At 37.3% G+C, this 27,832-nt stretch overlaps 1 protein-coding gene across 4 annotated transcripts in view; it reads left to right on the forward strand.

The window, feature by feature from the left end:
* LOC141389698 (uncharacterized) overlaps positions 1-27,832 on the forward strand; it is a 98,218-nt gene that overhangs the window by 26,804 nt on the left and 43,582 nt on the right. For 2 of the 4 annotated variants that reach the window (XM_073961612.1, XM_073961610.1), the window contains exon 2: positions 17,672-17,946. In XM_073961612.1, the coding sequence (XP_073817713.1) occupies positions 17,862-17,946 (85 nt within the window). In that variant the 5' untranslated portion in view covers positions 17,672-17,861. Of the gene's footprint in view, positions 1-16,549; positions 17,479-17,671; positions 17,947-27,832 lie in introns of those variants that run through there. The other 2 variants (XM_073961611.1, XM_073961613.1) reach the window with 2 other exon arrangements.

The following is a 27,832-nucleotide window of genomic DNA, read 5'->3' on the forward strand; positions in this document are numbered from 1 at the left end:
TGCTGGGAAATTTCGTCTCACTTCGGGTAGTCGACCCAAACATCAGAAGATGTCATTTGGCGGAGAAGGGCACTCTACGATAATTCTGTTGCAACGCAATTAAATTGTAAAAATGAACCATTTTCAGGGATTGGAACAACAACGGTTGGTATTAAGTGCTGCGTGTTCGGCTACTGTTAGGGGCGATTGCGGAGGAGTCACGTATTGTGATGATGACGACGACTCATTGGCGGATGTGTTCATCTATCACCATAATTCCGCTGTTGTTGTTGTAGCAACGCAAATATGTTCGTTCGAGTATTATTTCAGGTGTCATGTTCTGGTTCCTCTGTATCCAGACTCAAAAATTCTGCAATATGTTGTAGTCCTAAGGGCGGCATTCTGGCAGGTTTGAATATTCTTCCATTACGTAGGGCTAACATTAACATACCACATACCAAAGCCTATTGCTTTGTAAGAGGTCCACACGATTTCTTTGTCGGCACCCCATGTGCTGCCGGCCAGCGACTTGGGACCTTGTTCCTACTTCTGATCTTATCGCAAATAGCCGTGGCTTGCGCGGACTTAAGCATGCGCTCGAACGATACAAGGAATATTTTGGGGTAGTTAGAGGTCGGAATCAGTACACCATCGACCAATATGTTCAGTGAGAGCCTCATTTCAGCCGTCCAAGTGGTGAACTGTGTGGCAGTGAATTAAGCGGGTAAGCTATGTCAGTTAAATATCTATGATATTTAACGTCAATCAACATACATTACGATCTCTATGACGTCTGGAGGGTGTGACATTTTAGAAATGTAGATATTAAACAGTTTCGTAGATATCATCCCGCCTAGGGGAACTCCCAGCTTCAATCTACGGATATTGGATATTTTACTGTGGAGGCTTAATAATGTGATCGATCACCTTGTTGAAAGTTGAGACTAATTTTAAAGAATTGACCTTTAATCCTTTCTCATCTATGTGAACGTGGAGACGAGAGTTTTTATTCTCCATTTCACCCTAAACCTATACTCAGATTCTTGGCAACGAATTGTACCAGCTTTTCTAAAAACCACTGTACACCAATCTTACATTGACCTATGCAAGCAGATATGTATTTGCAAAACCAGAACACATGGCCAGACATACTACACGCAGTTATGCTTGTAAGACATCAGGTGAACATACGCCATGACATATTGCTGCGTTCATAAAATGCAATCACAAGCTTAGCCAGTGAATAAGTGAATTAGTGACGAAGTGATTGACGCTGTTGATGTTCCAACAAGCGAGCGAACATATGAGCCGTCATAGTTGATGTCGTCAACCCATTCAGACAGCCAGTCAGTGAGGCAGACAAACTCTTCTGGTATTTTTTATGGATGATTTAGTGTTGAATTTCATGTTGTGAGATGCTGACTGATACTTATTTGTTGTGACAACTGATGGATAACTTAAAAGAACAAAAATGTTGTATCTATAGTGTTGCATATCCATTATTTAAATTGATAAAGGATAAAGAATATACTGCAGACTTTTTATGGAAGCTGCAAAATTGAATTTAGCTTTTTGTTTTGATATACGTATTGAAAATTGAATGTTCAGTAGGATTTGAAAAAAATATATTGGGTATTGGATACTGACATTGGTCAAATATCGTGATGTTTCTCTCAAACTTCTACCACGTTCCATGATGGGCTATACCGTACAACACCACAGTAATTCCCTCACAAAAGATCAAAACATTCACTTAAGTGAGTTTAAGGGCTGTCAGGAGATCGTTTTGAAAATCTGATCGGAAATTCGGATTAGAATGATTTTTTTGTTGCAAAATTAGATCCAGTTCCAAGATGGACCAGTCATGATAATGTCGATACATTCTTTTAGCTACCACCTATGCAGAAGTTCAACACTTTTGCGCTTTAATAAATCTTATTCACAATTTGAATTCACGGTGGATCGGAAATCATCTCACAAAAATTGTAAAAAAAAAAATTAAAGTCATGCATAGATTTCTCATCCTTTAATATTTCTTTCCGTGTATTGCTAATTAATTACCTGTCAAAGATCCCCATAACTTTATGATTTATTTTCTCGCGCTGTGGAAGCATTCTCTTATACACCCAGGTTAGGTTTGCTTGTGTATTGGCATAATATTTAATCTTTAAAATCTTCTTTTCTCTTCCACGTTTACGTCGTTTCAACAATTTCTCCTTAGTCGTCGCCCTATAATCAACTTGAAGAGTGTGTTTTCAAGTGCTAATTTGCTTATCACATTTTTTCGATTAAATTCTATCTAATTGCTAGAGCAGCAGCAGCGAACGAACAACAAACGCGTGTTTTTTGTCGCCAAAAAACACAATTGAGTAAATTATAAAACGGAGCAACAACAATAAATATAATAATAAGAAATATGATCATAAAGCAGCAATATACAAAAATAAACAATCGTAAATGATATGAAATGAAAGTTTTCAAATGCTACACAGCAAAAATAGTAATAATAAAACAATTATCGCACCAAGTTGGAATATCTTTGTCGTCATCGTTTACATTATGTTGGTTGACTTGCCTTCAACTTGGGTAGTACTTTTAAGTTTACAAAAAAAAATTGCCAAACATAAAAACAGTAATTTTTGTAATGGTCTGTTTGTAAGCACGTGCCGCCCTTTCTTCGATCATTGATCTTTTACAATGATTGGCTGTTAGCTATGGGGTTGGTGACTTCATGTCACACACCACTGAGAAATACAACATAATTTTTCTATAGGAATTTCTGATTTTTTGATTGAAAATAATTTAAAATGGCATTAAGTTCGTCTGGGTGCGTTGTAGGAATAAACTAATGTCCAATGTCAAAGAACTTACTCTATCATAAGAATTTACTGAATGATTTTTACTAGAAATGTCATGGAACATCAATAATAATTACGGCAATTACACGAATTTTTAGTAAAATGTTAATCATCCATCCTAATCCCTTCAATTGGGCGCCACTGTGGTGCAACGTGGTTTATTTGGTTAAACAGAAAGAATTGTTACTAAAACAAGTAAGAAAGTATCAGTCAGCTGAGCCGACAGAGATATGTATACCCTCAGCCACGTACCCGAAGAAAAAAAGTTAACACAATACTTCTGTAGGTTTTTAGCTGTTGGGAAAATTTTCCAAGATGGAAAGGGTAGCAAAAAACTACATGTTGCAACAAAATTCAGAATGATCCAAGACGAGTGCATTTTTTCCAAACTTTGGGTAGGGTGTACCCGTAGGAGTGATCCGATGTAGTACATATTCGGACCTAATACAAATCTGTAACCTGCTGCAACCTGCTGCATCACAAATTAATAAAATCAGAGAGGAGTTGTTAAACTATACTTTTCCAAATTTTGTGTGGGAGGTACCCAAATGGGTGGACCGATATAGTCCATATTAGAACCTGATCTATGCCTGAAAGTAATATTACCAATAGCAAAGTTTGGCTTTATTCGGTTACTCCCTCCTAGAGTTATCATGCCCACAATCTTGGCGAAAAATTTTTAACCTTTGTGGGGGAGGTACCGGAAGGAGTGGACCGATATGGTCTATCTTCGAACTCAAACAAAGTTTGGACAAAATATTGAAAGACCCAAAATTTTAACCAAATAAGTTGATCCGTCCGAGAGTTAAGTTAACGTGCGCTCCAACTACGACACATGGTATTACTCATATATGGGTTGTTTGCAGTTTTCGTGCTGATTTCTAAGGAAGTATGGACTTGCTCCTGAAAAAAATTATATCGTCGTAATTATATCGACAAGTGGCTGCAACAAAATCAAAGCGATTCGAGAGCAGGCCTTAAACTGCACTTAAACAAAATTTTGTGTGGGAGGTACCCGAAAGAGTGGACCAATAGGGTCCATATTGGAACCTAATCTATGTCTGGTAGAAATGTCACCATGTGCATAGTATGGACTAATTCGGTTACTCCCTTCAAGAGTTATCGTGCGGACAATTTTTCCGAACATTTTTGGAAGGAGTGGACCGATATGACCCATCTACGAACTTAAATCAAATCTGGACATAATATTTCGATACCCAAAATTTGAACTGAATCGATTGATCCGTTCGAGAGTTATCGTGCGCACCAGCCAGACAGGCAGACAGACAGACAGACGAACGAACATTGCTAGATCGACTCAAAATTGTCTGAAACGGATATCGTACAAACATACTTGGGGTCTAAAACCATTATTTCGATGAGGCACATTTTTGGTTGTATCAAAGTGTATATACCCTCTTTAGCCTAAAGGCTGAGGGTATAATGAATAATTTAAGGTCTCAGTATATAAGCCATTCTTCTGATAAAATAATAAAGGCCGGCCGTGCCCTTTGCCTTTTATTCTTTTATCAGAAGTGACTTAAGCCAGAAAGCCAACCGAGGCCTTTGGGTACTTTTATAAAACATATTCTTAGCCTCCATTCACAAAATGGAACAATCACTCAGCATCTCACCAAAATATGGTGAGTAAACACAGTGTTTTTAGTCAAACGGTGGTCTATATGTGGCCTTCACCAGGCTGGGAAACTTCTATTGAATTGGTTTTACGTGGATCAATATTCAAAATCCTGCAGATTTCTGGTTAAAATTCCCTTGGTAAACAATTGAGGAAATATGTATCATTTTCAGAAGGACCTTGAAATATTCGTCGATAAATACTTTTTTTTTGGCAATGAACACGTTAAAAAATTTGGGCGCCGCCGTTATGCAGTGGTAGGTAAGCACACTCTCCTTGTCCAACGAATGCCCGGGTTTCAGGCCAGACACAGTCTAATGTTGGCCTATCGGATCTGTACCAAAATCTGATTCGATTTTCACAAATTTTTTTAGGATTCGTTTTTTAGCCACAATAATGAATTGATAAAAAATTTTCACCATGTGTTAGATGAGTTGAACCTGTGAATCTGAAAGAAGACTTCTGCAGTAGTAAAACTGAGATTTCCATAATCTCGAGAGACGACTCAAAGTTTCTCTTCCATCACTTCACTGAGAGGACTTAGTTCTCTGCTGTAAAAGTTATGAAGCTTCCAATCACATGCAATGTACGCTGGACTCGTTCCATTTTCTTGCGTTGATTCTTATATCTGAAACTCAGAACTGGTGACGTACAATCTGTTCTTCATTTCGTACTCACGGGCAGATCATTGGTTCAGTAGTCACTTTTTCCGCCCTGTAGATTTCACTATCGGTATGACTGACTACCCAAATGCTTGAAGACCCACTGGAAAAAATATGAATCTCCAATCTGCTTTGACCGAAGCAACCATTGCTGTAATCGTGCCATAGCATAACACCTGCCCTGTTACAGTTACGGTTTAAGACCTGTTCAGTCGCCCGTAGCAAAGACCCTTGAGGATTTAGTCCTCCCCAGCATGAAAAATATCCAGTTGTCGACCATCAGCATGGGTTCCGTAGGCAGCATAACACGACCACAACGCTGCACGCCATCTCCACACATATTAGTCGTGGACTCAACTATCAAAAGCCTTTGATACTGTAAGGTACTCTATGCTGTTTGAGAAAACCCTCCCGCCAAGTTTGTAACGTTGGATAATCAATTATATGTGTGGACGACAGTTGTACATGGACTGCTATTTGACTGATCTTACCACCTTTTTCTACGCTAGGAATATGCAATATTCGACAATAAATCTACGGCCGCTCTGTTCATGGACGGCAGAGGTGAGAAGAGAGTTGAATGTCATGGTCGATGGTAGCGGAATCCCGACCACAAACAAGTCGTCAGCGCATGATAACCCAGCAAAAAAATCCTCCCACAATAATGGGTTTTGTAAGTGATTTTTGGCAGCCGTAACTACTTACACATCCCCCTACTAACCCATTATTTTAACAAGGGCATGTCGCACTGAGTTACTAGTTATTCTATGACCACTAGAATAACTAGTTATTCTACGGCCACTGGAAGTTGAGAAATAAGCTATATGATAAAGAAAAAAAATATATATGGCGAAAAACAAAAATGTTTTACAATCGATGAATCCGAGTTTCACCCATTCAGAATTCGCGGAATGTTAGCATATTCTATATAGTATGATAAACATTCTTTAAAATGATGTGTTTTAGGAGGGATCCCATAATATCGACCATTAAAATTAATTTACGTGGAAGCTGTGTTGGCATCAATATAGAAAAATAGGTAAAAATGGGTTGAAGCCAACATGTTTTTTTATGCTCTATTCCGATTTCTGGCTTAACCTTACATTTTATAGACATATGCCCAAAGAAAGACTCAAAGAATACTTCATGGGCAATATGATACTGGTGTATCATTTTTCGATATATCCACTATATCCACCTAAAATTGATGCTGACATTTTGAAGCCGGAATTTCGGGGTTTTTTGAATTTTTTTAATAATCCGGACGCGCAACAAGATAATATTCCAAACTCATAATAGGATTATAAAACTCGTGATTTTACGTCGTTTATGGCTTATCTCATGAGTGTGCTCCTTACAGCATCCTAGTAATTGGAGTCTAAAATCCAATATTTGATGTGTGATTTTTTTAAAAAAACTTATTTTTAGCGTTTAAAATTTACATGTGTCATTCAATTTACTTTGTACCCCGCGTGAATTTAGTTTTTTTACGCGACGGACCTAATGAGCCCATCCGCGATCGAATCCATCCACTAAAACCTCGGATATAAATACCCTGAAAGTAGGAAAATCAGCAAAAATTTATTTTGACAAATCCGCGTACCAAACCGCGATTTTCTTTAAATTTTTTTACGTAAATGGAATCCTTTATACGCGATTATAATATTTGCGAAAACACGTGTCATAAAAAAACAGAGATACGCGAATAATATGGGTATTTCGCCAAAAATTGAATGTGGAGGCACATCCGCGGTTTTTGAAGAATCTATTTGAAATAGGTGTATATTGACATATTTTTGATGGGCTCTGATGAAACCGGATGCGCATCAAAATCTTATGCAAATTGCGCGATTTTTACCCACTTTAATGTTTTTTGCATTGTGTGATGCAACTGGCGGCACACTTTGACCGCAGAGTGAAACATCGAAGTATGAATAAATATTGAAAGAGATTGATTCGCTGTATCCAAAAACGGATGCGCATCAACTGATTTTAACTTATTCGCGAATAATAGGCTTTTTAATTTACACATTTTTTGAATGATTGTAATTTCAATATTACTCTTAATTTCCTATCCTTATAAGTTATCACAGTAAGCAAATAAGCTTTCACGATGGTAAACCATATTTCTTGATGAAGTTTTAGTAGTACACATTAATTATTGTATGGGATTTTAGCGAAATAGTTAGAGAACTCCCAAATATTTTTTTAATTTTTCGAATCAAACCAAAAAATATATTTGCAACAATATTTTTCAATAATAAGTTTTTCTCTTTTGTTGTTGCTATAATATGCAATTTATGTAACCAATCTCTATAAATTTGGTATCATATTTTTATACGCATTGTCTAGATTCCGCATATATTTTTTAATTTATTTTTTGAGGGTTTGTACGGACTCTGGGACAGGATAATATGGATTTTCTTAAAATTTTTTGTACTATTTGTTGATTTTCCGCGAAAATAATAATAGATGTAATAACTATTTAAACATCTACGAATAGATATGGAATGCTGTTAACGATTTATGCATAAATTTTCTCATAACAACAAATAAGATATTTTTAAATATTTTTTCTTTATATGAGAATAAAAACCGCCATAACTTTTGCGCGCATCGTCCAATTTTGTGAACGCGAACAGATTTGAAACCAGAATATTTTTCTTAACCTCTATGCCAAAAATTGTAGATGTGCTCGCAAAAAATTTTTTTAATTTTTTTCAAATGGAATTGCAAAGGATTTTTGTTTTTCGCCATATATATATTTTTTAGAACAGTTTAGGTGGAATTTGTTTTTTTTTTCCTATAGTTTTTATCGACCTTTGGATATTTTTATTGTTTTTAAGACTTCTGTCTTATTGGGCTATAAGGTCCTTTTTGTCAATGAAAAATAAATAAAAATTACTTATTTCATTTTTATATCCGACGTTTCGTTGGGATTTTTCCAACTTCTTCAGGGATTAGTTTTTATTTATAAGTAATTTCTCGTCACTTCTACATTTAAATATTAATAATTGTAGGTAAAAACAACACAAACAATTAAATATATAAATAAATGCAAAAATAATCAAAAATTAAAATAAAATATCACAGTGGTCCTTAATTCTAGTAATCACAGTGGGTTAAATACGACTAAAAAAAATCAATTGTTTTCAATTTCAACACACTTCATATTTTTATTTTATTTCGCCCCTTACTGGATTTGAACACACGAACTTCTGCTTTGGAGCCGAACACACTACATACTAGGCCACGCACACGAACATTAACGGTTCTTTCAATGTTTACATGTGCACCACCAAGTGTTCATTGGTTTGGTTTTTTAACAAAAGGTGTCCGGCCGGCGGTGAGCGTTGAACACACAAATCTCTGTGCCACCGTACTCATACCTTAATAGGGATTAATTTAAGTACATACATAGTTATTTTTGTTTACATTACTTTGTAATGGGTTACACAATGACTAACGGATCCGAATTTTTGCTGGGAAGCGATCAGCGACAAGTTGAGATGCAGGAACAATATCCTCAAGTCTCCCGCCGGCAGCACTTTGGGTACAGATAAAGAATCCTTGTTAGGTATGCGACGCCAGTATGGTCCTGTCAGAATGCCTTTTCTTGTCTTGAGTGGACCATATAATTGAGGAGAAAAAGATTCTTCCAGTACAGCAACACAATGGCATGCTTTCGTTGCAGTATTTGGTCGGGTGTTACCGTGAATGCCATCCTAATCACCATATGGTGGATAGAACCCCCACCTTGGCATGTCAGGGGGGAACATGATGTAGAAAGGGAGGTCCAGCGTTACAAGAGAGAACTCCTATATCAACAAGTCCTTTAAAACAGGTTTAAATAGCATAGCATTTCGTTAATGGTGCTAACAAACCTTCCGGTACCTCCCTTCAAATATGTTTGTTAGAATGGTACACGTGATACCTCTAGAAGGGATCAACCGATTTGGTTCGAATTCGAAAATGAACCATATCGGTCCACTGCTTAAAAAATGTCTCACCCTCAAAAAAGTTCAACATTTTGCACCCTACAACACACTGTGGTAAGGGATATGATGTCTTTGTGCATTTGTTTGTAAGATGTATAAGGAAACGAGATAGGCCCATAGTTCCTTTTAGGAATATACATAGAATCACTGTCTGAGTCGATTTATGCATGTCCCTCCAAGTATTTTTGTAATCAAAGTACAGGTCGCATTTATTGTCCGATTCAAATAAAAATTTGGGAAGATTTTTTTTTGCCAAAGGACGAATGCTATTTATTTTGGAGAAAATCGGTTAAGATTGGGATATAGCTCCCATAAATATATTTTCGCCCGATTTGAGGTAATTGATGCACAATTCACGCAAATTTTGTCGATTTTGATTAAATCTGAAACGTGTGACTGAATTTTTTCTAGAAAAAAGTTTGCAAATTATATTGAAATCGGCTCGGATTTGGATATAGCTCCCATATATATTTTCGCCCGATTTGAGGTAATTGGTGCACCAAGCGCAGAAATTTTTTGCGATTGTGATGAAAAACGTGTGACGGAATTTGGTCTAGAGAAAAGTTTACCAAATTATATATATATATATCTCCCATATATATGTTCCGATTTGAGGTATTTTGAAACGTGTGACGGACTTTGGTCTAAGAAAATTTTTATTTTACTCATTCATTTATTTATATATATCATTTTATAATACAATTATAAAAGATATATCGAACCGATAAATTACTAAGTTTAACAGGAAATCTATATATATAAAAATGGTGTAAAAAATGTATAGTAATTCATAAAATGAGAACGGCTAGGCCGATTTCTGTAAAATTTTTTGTCAGTTATTCGTATTTTCGAGGAGAAGGTCTTTACGGAAGAAAATTTTGGAAAATCTCTCTGGAAAAGTCGGAAAATTGGAAAAATCGAAAATTGAGTTTTTGTATGAAATTTTATTCTTTAATAGCGAGACGAAGTTCGCCGGGTTCGCTAGTTAGTTATATTTTTGGGGGAACTTCCACTTGTGCCTTAAAACAGCTTCTTTATAGAGTCGTGCTCGTTACAAGAAAAAATTGTTATAAAGAAGTTCGACTTTATTTAAAAATTTCCAAAATTATATCAAGTACCAAGAATGTCTATATTGGTGCTGCCCACATTGGTGCTGTTCCCTCACAAAAGTTCAAAATTTTCGCTTAAGGGATGTTCGAGCATCGTTTGGAAATTATTACCAAAGCTTTAAAAATCTTACGGCGACCAACTGAAATGGCTGCTTGGCAGGATAACTATCGAAAGGAATGACTTCGGTCCATTTTTTCAACTACTTATCCTGCACAAAATATCAAAACTTTTGCGCTTTAATCTAATCAAATTTATTAGCAAAATGTCCACATTCGGACACGTCCACAGTCATTAACAAAAATTGCCCCCAAAAGGCCACAAAATTCTGAAAACCCCTAAGTACCTACATAATGTTTGAGGAAAAGGATTTAGGTTGTCGACTGATTTTTCACATGCATATTTTTAACTGATAGTGCTTTATGTTGGAAATGCATCGTCATGCGTGGAGACTTTTCATAAAGGCATTTACAAAGTCAGTCGTAGTTTTTTCACCAATCCTTATCCCCGGAATATAATATTATTTCGATTTCAGCTATTGAAAGAAATGTTACTATTGAAGCAATTCACATGTCAGTAAATACATTTCGAATACCTCTGTACTTCAATAATAACACTTTTAAAGCTTCTGGACATTTGTCATTGTGATTTTATAATTTTTATACCCTCCACCATAGGATGGGGGTATATTAAGTTTGTCACTACGTTTGTAACTACTCGAAATAATCATTGTAGACCCCACAAAGTATATATATTCTTGATCAGCGTGCAATTCTACATCGATATAGACATGTCCGTCCGTCTGTCTGTCTGTCCGTCTGTCCGTCTGTGGAAATCACTCTAGCGTCCGAACGGATTGACGTAGGTTGATGAAATTTTGGGAAAATATGTTATATTTACGTAGGACTTTTGGTATTGAAAGCGGGCTATGTAGGTCCACGCTTTCGTATAGCCCCCATACAAAATGACGCGTGACGCGTCGTCGTTTTAAGGAATTTTTAAGATATTTGGCCCATTTTATCACCAAATTGATTGTATTTTGGTACTTTGTGCCTCCATAGGCCAAAAAATATTCCTACCAAAGTTGGGTTATATAGGTCCACGTTTTGGTATAGCCCCCATATAAGGCCCCTTATAAAGTGCGCGTCATTTTAATATATTTTGAATTTATTAGACCCATTTGACCACAGAATTGGTTGTAATTTGGTATTTTGTGTCTTCAGAGGCCAGAAAATATTCCTACCAAAGTTGGGTTATATAGGTCCACGTTTTGGTATAGCCCCCACATAAGGCCCCTTATAAAGTGCGCGTCATTTTAATATATTTTGAATGTATTAGACCCATTTGACCAAAGAATCGGTTGTAACTTTGTATTTTGTGTTTCCAAAGGCTAAGAAACATTTCTACCATAAAATGTTTATATAGGTCCACGTGTTGATATAGCCCCAATAATACAATATCTCCCGATTTTCGATATTTTGAACGTTTTAGCCTCATTATCAAACCGAGATGGCTGAAATTTGGTATTTAGTCTTCTTTAGGCGTATAAAACTTTCCCCCAGAAATTTGTAGGTATAGGTCCACGCCATCATATAGCCCCCATAGAACGGTACCTTCCGAATTTCGGTATTTTGAAGGTTGTGGCCACATTAATCCACCGAAATGGCTGAAATTTGTGGTGGAGGGTATAAAAAGTTAGGCCCGACCGAACTTAACGCTTTTCTTACTTGTTTCTATTGTGATTGATCTTTAAATTTAAAGTTTAACTGACAAAATGTTCCCGCTGTAAAATAAATTTAATACAACTATTGTAAGCAACTGTAAACTACTACTAACATTTGTCACGCCCTACTTGATGAGATCTCGCTTCTTAAAAGTAGCAGCTAAGCGAAACGAAACTCAATGAATTCGTTCATTCCTATAAATCAATTTGAAAACTACATATCAACTTCAATGCTTCCTTAAGTACATGAACCGATAATAGTGCATCATCAGTAATACAGAGAGTGAATCAAGAACACAATATTCGCAAATGTTTTGTATGGCGCCCAACGTGGGGCCATATAAGAAGATGCTTCCTTCAGTATTTGAAATCTATAATAGCGCATCATCAGTAATACAGACAGTGAATCAAAAATACAATATTCGCAAATGTTTTGTTTTATTGGCGCCCAACGTGAGGTCATATAGGAAGATACTTTCTTCAGTATTTGAAATCTATAATAGTGCATCATTAGTAACACAGAGAGTGAATCAAACAAACAATCAATGAAAAGCGTGTTGTTTCACTGGTGCCCAACGAGGGCCAATTTAAGACGATGGTTCATTTCTCTAGCGTACAGCATGTCAACTTCAATGCTTCCGCAAGTACATGAAACCGATAATAGCGCATCATAAGTACCTACAGAGAGTGCTTAATCCAAACTATCTACGAAAACGATATGTTTTACTGTCTTTATAATTAAAACTGCAAGAACATTTTGTTCACATTCAATTTGGACTTAATTTTCATTGTCGTTTACTGTTTTATTATCATAAGTTATTTTCTATTATTTCGGCGAGAAATTGTTATTTTTGCAATAATACTCCAGCTGCCACATTTATGATCATTATACCCTCAGCATTTATGCTAACGAGGGTATATACACTTTCATACGGGCAAAATGTGCCTCATCGAAATAATGGTTTGTACGAAACGTTTGGACTAAATGTGTTTCAGATATTCAGATATTGGATATTGTAACATTTCTTCGAATATAAGATGATATTCTTATAGGTCCTTTCCTTCCGGTACCTCCCCCACAAAAGTTCGAAAATATTCGCTAAAATGGTACGCGCGATTTCTTATAGACGTAGCAACCGATTTGGTCCAAACTTTGGATCTTTATATATTGTCGAAACTTAGTTTATGTTCAAATTTGGGCCTTATCTGTCCAATCCTTGTGGTGCCACCCACACAAATGTTCAATATTTTTCTGTTGAAGGTTTTCCTAGTGGCCCTGTTTACAGCAATATTATGTTTTTCGTAGGCTAGTGTGATGAAAAAGCCCTATCTATCGATATCCCCGTAAATTTTTGAGCTTTAATCCTATCCACACTTTTGTCGGTTCATACGCCCAACAACCGCACGCGCAGCCTTTAACACCAGCCGTTGTTGTCCCACTCCCAGAGAATGCATCCTTTTTGCCATTTAATTGCAATGGACTCCGAGGTAAGATCGAGGAAATAGTAGATTTCATGAGTCGGTGCGGTGCAAGAAACCAAGCTCAACAACAACTGTAGCTTACAACATTGTGATGGTTACAAGGAAAGATCGCACCAGAAGTGGAGGTGGGGAATTAGCTTTCCTATTGCACCAGTCTGTCCAATACAGACCTATCTCGCTTGAGCCTGTCTCTAATGACCCGTACATGGAATGTATGGGGGTAGTAGTCAGGTGTGGAACTGCCGAGATAGAGTTGCTGAACGTATACATCCCGCCGAGAAATAGCTGTATCTCAGATTACGTGCCTAACATTAGCCCGCTTTTGGAAGGTCATAATCGTCTGGTCCTGGGGGACTTTAATGCGGATCATGAGATGTGGCATTCGGCCCTCGGAAACGACCAGAGAGGTACAGCGCTGGCTGAGCAGATTGACAGCTCTACGTTTTGCACGGTCAATGAGGACGCCCCTACCAGAATTAGAGGAGAGTGTCACAGCTCGCCGGACATAACCATCGTGTCACCTGGTCTGACAAATGACGCTACCTGGCAACCCGTCATTTCCCTTGGATCAGACCATCTCCCCATAATTGTCTTCATTAACAGACCACCCGATTTCATTACCTCTGAACGCCGCACATTCGTCAATCATAAGAAAGCTGATTGGCCGGGTTTCAGAGAGTTCACCAATCACCGCTTCAGAGAACTGCCCAATCCTTCTGATGTTCGGGTAGCGGAAAGGACTTTCCGAGACATCATCACTGCTGCAGCCGCTCGCCATATCCCTGCTGGTCGAATACCCGAAGTAAGAACAAACTTCCCAGCAGAGGCGACGGGACTAGCAAATGAGCGTGATGAGCTTCGCCGAACCAACCCCAATGACCCCAGAGTCAGGGAGCTGACACTGGAAGTTAACAGGCTGGTCGGCGAGCACAAGCGGAACAAGTGGTTAAATCATCTGAAGAGTTGCAACATTGGAGCCGGTATAGGTGAATTGTGGGCAACGGTTAAGTCACTCTCGAACCCTGGAAGAAGGGAAGATAGGACCTCAGTCACGTTTGGCGACGTTGCGTTGACTGACCCGAAGAGGTGCGCAAGTTGTTTCAATCGACAGTTTGTCGATCACCCCGAGAGTAACAGGGCGAAGAGAAGAGTATTACGTCGCATCAGATCTCTTCCTGCCGAGGAGGAACCACCACAGTTTACAATGGATGATGTTGCCAATGCCATCAGGAGCGCTAAATCATCCAAAGCGTTGGGCCCTGATGGAATCTCCATGGTAATGCTGAAATAGCAGTTGTCGTGCTGTGCACGCCATTACCACACATATTTGTCAAGGACTCAACCAGAGACGGCCGTGCGATAGAACAGTGATGGTGGCGCTTGACTTATCAAAAGCCTTTGATACAATCAGGCACTCCACGCTGTTTCAGGGCATTGAGCAGACAACCCTCCGGCCAAGCTTGAAACGTTGGATAGTCAATTATATGAGTGGACGCCAGTCGTACGTGGAATTCAGGAACGAGAAGTCCAAACCCCGTAGAGTGAAACAGGGAGTTCCCCAAGGCCTCTACTTCTCCTGTATTCCGCCCCCTCCAGACGGCATCGAGATCGTAAAGTATACGGATGATTGCACGATCTTGGCGTCGGGTACCTATCCTGATGACATCTGTGAGAGACTGAACAACTATTTAACCGATCTTACCACCTTTTTCCATTCGAGGAATATGCAGATTTCCGCCACAAAATCAACAGCCACTCTGTTCACCACATGGACAACGCAGTTTGGAAGAGAATTAAATGTCGTGGTCGTAGCAGAATTCCGACCACAAACTGTCCCAAAATTTTAGGGGTCACATTCGACACTACTTTCACGACGTGCGCGCACGCCACAGCTATCTGCGACGAACTGAAAAGTAGGAACAAGGTCCTCAACTCCCTAGCAGCACTTGGGGTGCAGATAAAGAAACCTTGTTGACCACATATAATGCGATAGGTCGATCTGTGGTAAGCTATGCGGCGCCAGTCTGGTCCCCGAGATTATGTGATACGAATTGGAAAAAGATTCAAATTTGCCAGAATGCCGCCTTGAGAACAGCAACAGGGTGCCTCCTCAAATCTTCAGTGGACCATCTGCATGAGGAGGCAAAGATTCTTCCAGTAAAGCAACACAATGAGATGCTTTCGTTGCAGTACCTGCTTGGATGTTACCGTGTGAGGCATCCCAATCACCATCTTGTGGGTAGGCCCGACGCATACAGGTAGATCAGGAAGGATATCCATGCTCTAGAGGGAGAGGTCCAACGATACAGGAGAGAACCCCTAGATCAACAAGCGTATCAAGCAGGTTTAAGTAGTATTCACACGGATGCAGTTGCCAAGGCCTTAAGCAGTTAAAGTGTGAATAAAGTCCTCGAAATACATCCCCCATCTATTGCAGCTGAGGAGCGTCAGCTGACACGACAACCTAGAGAGCGTCAGCTGACACGACAACCTAGAGTAGGCAGTTGCCTAAATTCTTATTGGGCGGAAATCGACCGCGCCGTGCAAGATATCTGCCCAGTATGTGGCATGGGCCCGCACGACCCAGAACACCTTTTCAACTGCCCAGCCATCCCTACTCATCTAACTCCAGTGGATCTGTGGTTACATCCCATCGAAGCAGCCACTTTCCTGGAACTGGAGATAGACCCAGAGCCAGATTGAACAAAAGAACGAACATACAAACATAATAACAAACACTGTTACAACAACAACAACCATTATTCCATATACTTCCAATACTTCCTGAGATATGGACACGAAATGTATCAATAATTAGGGCAACTCATTTTTTTACCTCCTGGCTAATCAAATTCGTATCCAGTTTATTGGCAGCTATAATAAAGTACTCCGCCTCAAAAGTGATAAGTCGTAGAAAAATAAAAAAATATATATTAATATTTTTATTAATATTGTTTATTTATCCGCTACCCTTTATCACGACTTCACCCTTCTTTATTTATATTAATTACATACATACACATTCTATTCTTTGTGCATATGTGAATGTGTCATCACATTATTGCTTGTCGACTTCTAGATAAATTGATAATGTAATCAGTGGAAATGTGCGATCGGTAATGAGTAAATACACAATAAGATCATTCTTTTATTTGTTCCCTCAATCTTTAAGGTTGTCGGTCGGTCGATACAATTTTTTTTTCTGAATGAACTTTACTGACTAAACGATGAGTTAAATCGATGTTGTGATTACTGTAAGGGGTGGTGATGGCTGGGTTTCAGAGTTGGGGGTATATGGGGTTGTTGTTAGACTATCTGACCGACTGTGGCTACAAATGATGATGATCAGGTAGTGAGTGGTAATTTTTCCCCATTGCTAAGCTAAGCTAAGTTAAAGAGAACAAACGGGGACGTTGATTGTCGTCAGCAGGGGGAGAACAAGAGATTTCAGTTGGTGGCTCGTCGTCGTTTGGTTGGTTGTCGTAGACGTTGTTTCATTGTTGAGTTGTTAAGTTGACGTATCAACAAAAACTCATTATAAACATTTTTAACACGGACGGCTTTAGTTATCGCTCGAACAGCGAACGTTATAGAATTGAATTATTTTTTTAACGCTGCTGTCAGACTACCGGTGCATTTCGTTTTGATTTCAATAATACATTTTAACGGTTTTTAAATTAACAAAAATTAAATATTTGAAATAAAAAATAAAAAATTATAAAAATATATGAAAAAAAATTAATGGAAAATTTGGAAAGAAAACAAACGAAACCAAATAAAAGTTGTTAATTTATAAAAAAAATCGTGTTAAATTAACAGATGCTCCAAATTGCAGCCAGCACATGATAAGTGCAAACAAGTGTGTAAAAAGTTGGCCTTTTGTTGTTATTGTTATTTTTTTGTATTTAACTGTTAACCCAAGTACGCAGTTTAATTGCGTCAAAAGTTCCTATATACCTACATAAATATAATAAAACAAAAAAAAAAAAAACTACAAGAAAAATAATAACTAAGTTAAATACAACAGATTAAGGTAATAAAGCAAAGAAAAAAACAAGTCATTACGAATTTTTGTAAGAATAACGTTGTGCTTTTGTTGTTAGTAAATTTAAAAATAAATTAAATTTTTTATTGTGCTTTTGTTTCTTTTTACTTAAGGTGATTTATTTTTATTTTATGTGTGATTAATAGTTTTCTTTTGTGTTTTTTTCTTTCTTCCTTTACAGCATTTGAATTTTTGTTACCAAACAAGAAAATTTGTTTTTTGAAAGAAAAGTGCAGTGCAGTTTAGTGCAGTCACACAACAAAGAAGTGTTTGTTTCTCTCTCTTGTAAAACAAAGTTGCACCTGAAACAGCAGCAGTATTTTTTTATTAAGAAAATTCCATCAAAAGAACCAGAAAACACAGCCACAAAAATGTTGAAAAACAAAACAAATGAAGAAAAAGTCGACACATTACTGGCCAAAAGTTTGGTGCCCATCATTGATTTGGCTCACTGTGGTAAGTGTTTTGAAGTGAAGTTTAAAAATAATAAATAATTAAAAATAATGGTTAAATAATAAAACATAAAAAAGCAATACCATGAACAGTGTCATGTGTTTATATGGATTCCTTGGTACCTTTTTCCGACATGGAAACAATTTGTTTTTAAAACTGTAAAAAATGTAAAAAATTATGTGTTAAATTTTCACCAAAACCCATATTTACAGTTTTTCACTCTAAATTGGGTATTATGGACCCAATAGTGAGCAAAATTGCAAATAAAGAAATCAAATGCAAAATTATGAAATTGTATGGCGATCGGTTAATGTCAACCCTTGCCAACCTAGTGACCTTTTTTATATGGGGCCAAAGGCGCATTTTCATCAAAATTCTCTAAATGCCACAATTATGGTCCGATCGATGAAAAAACATTGTCAGTTCATTGTTGTGGCTAAAAAATGATTTCTACAAAAAAAAAATTGGAAATCGGGTCGAAATTTGCATATAGCAATATATGGTTGTGTTGTTGATTGAGCCTGTCAGTGAAATAATTTGGACCACTGTTTATGATAACTAACCCCAGAGGTGCATTTTCACGATAATTCTCTAAAATGTCCAATCCTACAAAAAATTGTGAAAATCCGATCGGATTTTGATATAGATATATTGGGCCCAAATACCCTAAATCGACAAAAAATTCATATTGCAGCTATTCCAAAATCTAATAATATTTTCAAAAAAATTTTCTAGGATTTGTTTTTTAGCCACAACTGAATTAACTGGTAAAGTTTTTTCATCGATTGAAGGGTACAGCATAACTGCAAAGGTGAAGTTTAATGACTTATTTTGTGGGGTCAAGTCCATACTTCCTGATAAAATGATTCTAAAATCCCTGTCAGCTCCAACTGAAAAGACAGTTGAGGACGATAACTTTCAAACGTGGTAAAAATGCACCAAAGATACGAGGGAAACTAAAAAACTTTCTGGCCTAATAATGAAAACGCGAATATTTATCATCAATAATGGTTTTAATGATTTTCAAAGTATTATCCAGCATGATTTATATCCATTTTCATGCGTTCAAACCAATTGTTGAAGCACCACTTCCACTCCGATTGAGACACCTCCAAAACATGGGTTTTGGACGCTACAAAAACATCTTCTGGAGACGAAAATCGTTGACCACGCCCTTTCTTTCTTGATGTGCGGAAATCAAATGAAGTCATTGGGTTCGAAGTCAGTATTGTAGGGCGAATGACCCATCAATTCCAATTCAAAAAGGTGCTGCATTGAATCGATGTTTGAGAGCTCGCATTGTCATGGTGCACAATGACTAATCTCCTCTTGTTCGTTTTTATTCCCTCCACCATACGGAGGGTATAATTAAATTTGCCATTCCGTTTCTAACACATCGAAATATTCGTCGGAGACCCTATAAAGTATATATATTATTGATCAGCATAAAATTCTAAGTCGATCTAACCATGTCCGTCTGTCCGTCCGTCTGTCTGTTGAAATCAAGATACAGCTCGCAATTTTTAAGATAGAGCGTCAAAATTTGGTACAGACATTTTTATTACTTCAAGGATGGTTGGTATTGAAAATGGGATATATCGGTCCACGTTTTGATATAGCCCCCATAGAACGGTACCACCCGATTTTCGGTATTTTTGAGGTTTTAGCTTCATTATCCCACCAAAATGGCTGAAATTTGGTATTTAGTCATCGTTGGGTGTATAAAACTTTCCACCTGAAATTTGTTGGTATAGGTCCACGCCTTCACATAGCCCCCATAGAACGGTACCTCCCGATTTTCGGCATTTTGAAGGTTGTGGCCACAATAATCCATCAAAATGGCTGAAATTTAGTACTTAGTCTTTGTTGGGGGTATAGAACTTTCCCCCAGAAATTTGTCGGTTAAGGTCCACACCTTCATATAGCGCCCATAGAACGGTACCTCCCGATTTTCGGTCTTTTGAAGGTTGTGGCCACAATAATCCACCAAAATGGCTAAAATTTAGTACTTAGTCTTCGTTGGGGGTATAGAACTTTCCCCTCAGAAATTTGTCGGTTAAGGTCCACGCCCTCATATAACCCCCATAGAACGGTACCTCCCGATTTTCAGTATTTTGAAGGTTGTGGCAAGAATAATCCCCTAAAATGGTTGAAATTAGGTAATTAGTCTTCGTTGGTGGTATAAAACTTTCCCCCAGATTTTTGTCGGTACCGGTGCGTCTCTTAATATAGCCTCCATAGAGCGGTACCTCCCGAATATGGTTATTGTGAAAATTAGCCACATTTTTTACCGAAATTCCTGAATTTTTGTCTTCTTTATACAGGAAGGGAAATTGTTCCATTTTACTTCAATACAAATCGTGGTTGAGGGTATAACAAGTTCGGCCCGGCCGAACTTAATGCCGTTCTTACTTGTTCGAATTATTCCGGATATTTCAGGCAAACAAATTGTAGTGTACCACTCAGAATTAACCGTCCTACGTTGCTCAAGCCGTATTGTCGCCCCATGATCAGTTTTGCCGAAGCAACAGGCGACCATTTACTTCGCAGTGCTTTTTCCATGAATAACTCTCGTAGGATTTGGCTCGCCTTCGAAGACCCGCACGGTCGATTGCTGTTTTGTTTCGGGCTAATACGCATAAATCCAAGATTCGTCTGTGGCATTCCCTTTTTCAATACAACACCTTGGGTTATAATAGCTCAACTCGAAAGAGAATTAATTGAAGTACGTTTTTGTTGTTGTTCTAACAGTTCGTAAGTTTTGGCTTCTCTGTTTCCAGATCTTACCGGCCTCGATTTTAATACCAATAATTCCAATAATTACGGAAAATGTGTCAGTGAGTATAAATCGGCGTGCACACGTGGATGTGAAAGAAGTCTCCCTTGTCCTTCCAAAAAGAGCCATGTTTACTAAGTATGTCGTTGGTTTTTGCAAAATCAGACGGGATATGACGTCATGAGAGTTTATATAATTCTCGCCTTGACGGCTCTTTCCTTGGTGCACCATTGCCCGGGAGCAGTGATAGCAAGCGTCAGTCAACGTCTTTTTGTGATTTTTTAGAGAGCGCTCAGATCAACTCCATGGGCTTCACTAGCCTTTTCGTAAGGAGGATGAGGTCTATCTTTCACTAGAAAAAAGTCTTCGGTCACACGCAGAGAAAAAATATTTTTCGCTTTTGTTGGAACAAAAATATCTGTTTTGGTTCCAAAAATGTATTTTTTTTTGTTCAAACATTGTAATCCAAATCCAAAAATACCATCTTTTGTTCCAAACATAGAAAACAAAAACAACTTTCGAATTTCCGCAATATTGTAAAAATCGTTAACAATACCGATTGTAGTTCCTACAATCTAATTTTGTTTACAAAAAGTATTGTCAACCCAGAAAACCAGCCCAGAAAATTTTGATTTGAGTTTATATACTTCTCATATATACTTTTCGCATAACTTGGATATAAATGTCGCGTATAATATTGCAATCATTGATGAACACAATACATGGTTGCTGCATTGGCTGACAACAAAGACAAACAAAAAGCCACAAGCACCCACCACAACATAAGAAATAATTAAACACCATAACAAACTCCGGTATAACAACAAACGTCAAAGCACAATGAAGATAAAAGAATGAAACAAAACAGAAACAAATAAAAACAAGAGTCTCCTTGTTGGTATACATACACACAAAAACAAAGATAAAGGCATCATGTCATACAAACAAAACTCACCATAATTGTTTTTTTTTTCAACACGGCATCGAATAGCGAGAGAAGAGAAAAAATTGTCGAAGAAAAGAGAGAACTATTGTCCAGTTGACAAAACACAATTGTTGGAATCACAATACTACATTTGGAATTTAACAATATCTTTACAATACATATTTTGCTCTTCGAATATTGTTGGATCAATCATATTTTTTTCCCTGCGTGCAGACATTGTAGTTGATACTACTACCTAAAATTGGGGATTGCTTGGGGAGCTTCTAGAAAGTGGTTGCCCTCCACTGATCTATCAGGTCTATCTTACAGGCCCCAATTCGAAGATCAACGACATGGGATTCACTTCCCACTTTCTAAGTTAGTTGAGGTCTATTTTTCACTAGAAAAAGTCTTCGCACATACTTCGTAGTTGACACTACTTCTAGTCTTAGTTCCATACAATTCGGAACTGGACGCCCAGTGCACAATAATTTAGGCACACTCAGTGATTAGGAGGCATGTACCAGAAGTATTACAATGATGGAACCTGAGCTTCCAGGTCTATCCGAAGACCCATCGCATAGGTTTCATTACACTTTTCGTAAGGATGATGAGGTCTATCTTTAACCAGAAAAAAAATTGGGATTATTTAGAGAGCTCCTAGAAAGTGCTTGCTCTCCACAGAGCTTGCAAGACTATCCTGCAGACACCAATTAAAAGATCCACGGCATCACTTCCCTCTTCGTAAGTGGGACGAGGTCTATTATTCAATAGAAAACGTCTCCGCTCAAACTTCCTAGTCTACAAAGTTTTGGTTGAAAACAAATCGGAAGTGGAAAATTTAGGCACACTCAATGAATAGGTAGCGTGTAATGATGGAACCGTCTAATCACCACAATTACAATGACCTAACTTTCTCACTGATTGTAGAGCTGAAATTATCTTTTTATCTTTAGGAGCGCACCACGCCCCCACTTTTCAATATTTTGGCCGCTATATGGTTTGTATGCCCGCATTGCATATTGAATACCTTAGTAAGTCAACACTACATTTTTCCGACAGGGTTATACATTTCTCAACAAAATGCTAGCCACAGTTTTTGGGTACGTCGCCTTTGTATAACTTGTTTAAAGGGGCGTTCGGATAAAATTTTGGTTTTCGTGTTACTCGTGTTTTTATTTCATTCTACCCTCTTAATTTGTGGTATACGCTGTTGAAAATGTTCTCTATAATTTCCCAGACATTTGGACTGTTCTATTTTTATTTCTATTGAAATTTCTTGAAGTTTCTTATCTAAAAATATTTATAGGTGCACATAGGTATTAATTTATTTATTCTTTTTTATAACAAAACAAACTAAAGATTTATTTGGTATTTAAATAAAAAATCACACACTTGACATAACGTCATAACTCCCCATAAGCTTCTAATTTACGATATTTGATATCAAAGGTGGTAATAATATCTAGAAACAACCATAGAAAAATGGACGTCGAAAGAATGCATTTCAAATTAACAAGACAGAACCAACCAACAATAGAAAGAGAGTAATCATAAAAGATGATATTTATTAGACTACTACATGGCAGGAATTTCAAGGCCCCCCACCACAGTCACAATCAAGTAGAGTAAACATCTTCAATCAAAAAAGTTAAGGGTCAATGACTTTGAAGAACAGTAACGAGCAAAAAAAATAATATCGAAATAAAGAGGCGCCATGCATGAATTCAACAATTAACTGTGGACACAAAAAATTTTGACTAACGAAACTAATGGCATTTGAATAACCAAAAATTTGTTGGGGTGTGATACAGATTCAATTCCAATACTAAATAACACTTATTCAGATGTTTTATTTATTATTTCATTTGACTTAAATTAAATAAACAGCAAAATAAGTGGCATAGAAAAAAACAATAAACAGCTGGATATTGTTTGTTAGGTTGTAGCATTAATTAAAACAAATATGTATTTCAACTTAAAAACAAATATCAAGTTTTGTTTTTATTTTTTTTGTGTTCCTCAAAGTCAAAATCTGATTCCAACTAACTTAGGAACGAACACCTTTTAAAGAAGTTTCGTGCAATGACAAAAGATTTTCAGTGATTATGCAGGTGAAGTACATACAAGCATGTATGTATGTACATATGTGTGTGTGTGTGTGTTTAATTGTATTCATTAAAAATAATTAGTTGCAATCGCAAAACAAAAAAAAAAAAAAAAAAAAAAAAATAACCGGCATTGCCAATATTTTAATAACAACTATTTAAGGGGTGAATCACTAATTATCAACTTTGAATACTTATAAAACAACAAAACTAACAAAATAAAAACAAAAACAACAACAAACCACACAATACTACAATTTATGTTATCTCTTTTTTGGAATTTGTTATTGCTATGTGTCTCATAGAACAACAGCAAAAGGGAGAGGGGTCGGGAAGACTTCTTCATTTTAACGTCAACGGAATTCTCAAAATTTCAGAAACACCCAGAAGTGACTGATAAGAATTATAACAGAGTCAAAGACATAGAACTCTGAAATCTGAATAATTTATTGTATAAATAAGAAATTAGTAATCGGAAATTGTCTGCAATGTGGAAGGACGGACACATTGCATTTGTTAAGAATTTCTCAAAATAGGAATTTCAATAAGGAAGCCAAGGAATATTGGTGTGGTAAATAAAAATCGTCTTAACGACAAGTGAGCTTGTTACTGAAATGTTACTTTCTCTTACCTTGTGTTAATAGCTTACCATCCTTATATATGTTTATTAGGGTTACGACTTTTTTACAACCTCGTGATGATATGTTATTTTGATGCGTTTTTACCAAAATTACATAAAATCTTAATTTTAAATTGATTCGATAAAAAAGCTTCCGCACAAAAATCTTTTAAAGTTTTTATTTTTCAGAACATTGGGAAAATTTTTGAAGTCACTGTAAGCAGATATTTAACTGAAAAACTGTTTAGGGGCACACAACATAATCAAAATGACATACCCGTTTGTTTCTCACTAATTTTTTCATCATATATTATATATAACTTTTAGTACATATATCATATAAAATAAAAGTGGTTTGTGCGTGACAATATTTAAATGGAATACAAGTTATTTTAGTCATTAATAGGCAAAATATTCATTCATGCAAAAGGAAATATTTTTTTCATAGTCTTTTTTCAATTTTTTTTTCAAAGTGGCTTGTGGTGGAACTTCTTTTATAACAGAATGGTATGAACGTTTTTTAGAAATTAATAGGCAAAAGTTCATTCATTCTCACTACAGGAAATAATTTTTGAAAAACAAAGATTGTCAAAAAGTCATAACCCTAATGTATGTTGGTCATGATATTCATATTTGCAGTTGTTTGAAAAACTGACTTATTTTTATACCTTCAGCTTAGCCTAAAGGCTGAATATATAAGCCTGCTTTTCACTTTGATGCGACCAAAAATGTGCCTTTTCGAAATAACGGTTTTAGACGTCAATTGTTAATTTCTATATGGAATTCGATAGTAAACATATTGAAACTAAGGAAACCAAAAAATTCAATTTCAGTCCAAATACTGTTGTAAGGTGCGGGCGTGGCGTTCTCCTAAAGATGACCATTTTTTTCGCAATTTTGGAAAATACGACATTTTTGCAAATATCTGGAGAGAGAAAGAGCTATTTTTCGGAAAATATAACATCTAAATTATAACTTTCCCCATATAAATTATAAATGTTGGATATCGTAATATTTTGTCCAAACTTAGTTTAAGTTCGAAGATGGGCCATATCGGTCCACTCCTTCTGGTACCTCCCCCACAAAAGTTAAAAATTTTTCTGTAAAATGGACTGAACGATATCTCTCGAAGGGAGCAATCGATTTGGTCAAAACTTTGCACATCGTATTATTCCTTCCAGATATAGATCTGGTTCGAATATGAACTATATCTGTTCACTCCTTCGGGTACCTCCCACAAAAATTCGGATAAAGTGAAGTTTAAGGGCTCCCCTCGAATGGTTTTGCAATTTTTTTCAGTATGTTTTCCTTGCGGCTCCCTTTATGACGGTACAATTTTTATCTTGTGGAAGTCCATACTTTCTGAGATATTTGCCTAAAAGTTCCAAAAAAACCCTGACGGCGCCAACCAAAATGGCAAATCCGCAAGATAATCCTCGCAGGGAATTTCTGATTGGTGCAGGCTTTGCACATCGTATTATTTAATCCAGTCATGTATCAGGTTGGAATATGGATTGTATCGGTCCACTCCTTCGAGTACCTCCCGCACAAAATTCGGATAAAGTGAAGTTTAAGAGCTCCTCTCGCATCGTTTTGAAATTTTTTTTCTGTAAGTTTTTTTTGTGTCTCGCTTTACGACGGTACAATTTTTTGCCGGAGTAAGTCATTAATTGGGGTGCCACCGTGGTGCAATTTTATGCACACCCGTCTTGCACACATAAGGTCGTGGGTTCGATTCCCGGGCCAGGCAACATCAAAACACTTTTCAACGGTGGCAAAATACCCCTCAGTAATGTTCGCGACATTTCCTGAGTATTTCAGCCATGTAAAACTTCTCTACAAAAGTGGTGTCTTAGACACGCCGTTCGGACTCGGCGATAAACAGTAGGTCCCATATCATTGAGCTAATATGAATCGGGGTGCACTTATTGATATGAGAGAAGTCTCCCTTGTCCTGAGATATTGGCCTAAAAACTCCAAGAAACCCTGACGGCACCGACCAAACTGGCAATTCCGCAAGATAATCCTCGCAGAGAGTTTTGATTGATTCAGGCTTTGCACCACACAAAATTCGGATAAAGTGAATTTTAGGAGCTCTCCTCGCATCGTTTTGACTCTTTTTCAATAGATTGTTGGAGCGGCCTCCGTGGTGCAATGGTATGCACGCCCGCCTTGCACGCAGAAGGTCGGGGGTTCGATTCCCCGGCCAGGCAACATCAAACATTTTTCAACGGTGGCAAAATACCCCTCAGTAATGTTGGCGACATTTCCTGAGTATTTCAGCCTTGAAAAACTTCTCCATAAGTGGTGTCTTAAGACACGCCGTTCGGACTCGGCGATAAACAGTAGGTCCCATATCATTGAACTAATATGAATCGGGGTGCACTCATTGATATGAGAGAAGTCTCCCTTGTCCCGTATGGGATGTTGTGGAACAATGTTTTTTTTTTTTGTTTGGAGCGGCCTCATTTACAATGGTACATTTTGTTCCGGGGTAAGTCAATAATTCCTAAGATAATGGCCCAAAAGCTTCAAAACCCTGTCGGATATTGTGCAAGATAACTCTAAAACTTTTTCAAAAATTTCTTTCAGACTTATTTTAACATAATTTAATATTTTGAGTCCTTTATGAGGAAGTTTGGTTGGTAAAAATGTTTGGTATATGTCAATGATTTGGTATAAGCCCACGTTACGGTACCTACAGATTTTAAAGCCACTTGGTCAGTTGCTGAGGGTATTTCTCCGTCGGCACAGCTGACTGATACGTACTTCGAAATTGTAGAAACCATCTTCCACAGTTGGTCCGAGATCTATGTACGCATTGCGCGTCAACACCATCAACTTGGTCTTGTCGCCGTTTACCGCCAGACCCACTTCAGCAGACTCTCCTTCGACCTTCTTAAAGTTACTTCTTTCATTGATCGACCCATGATTACTATATCATCAGCATAAGCAATTGACATATGGCTATTGGTGTAAATTGTGCCATATATTTTGACGTTTGCATTTCGTATAACTTTTTCCAGCAAGAAAGGTTCGAAGAGATTCTTTCCTATTTTAACTGAGGAACTGGTATCAATTCAAGTCATCTTACAAACGCATTTTATGGACGCATTTCACGTCGATAATATAAGCTTGGTCTTGTAGCCGTTTACTGAAAGACTCACTTTTATTTACCAGCAGGATGTTGAAGAGATCACATGAAAGGCTGTCTCCTTGTCTCGTTAGGTAGTGAACTGTTTGGAGAGGTTCTTTCCTATTTAAATGATGAGTGGGACTCAGTTAAAGTTATCGTACAATGCCGAATAAGCTTTGCGAGTATACAAAATTTAGATATAGCTTGGAATACCTTTCAACGTGACGGTTTGTCGAAGACTGCTTTATAATCGACAAATAGGTGGAACGTGACGGTTTGTCGAAGACTGCTTTATAATCGACAAATAGGTGGAACGTGTCGATCT

This window comes from Musca autumnalis, unplaced genomic scaffold (assembly GCF_047663935.1).
Source record: "Musca autumnalis isolate F117 unplaced genomic scaffold, ASM4766393v1 scaffold_1, whole genome shotgun sequence".
Lineage (NCBI taxonomy): Eukaryota > Metazoa > Arthropoda > Insecta > Diptera > Muscidae > Musca > Musca autumnalis.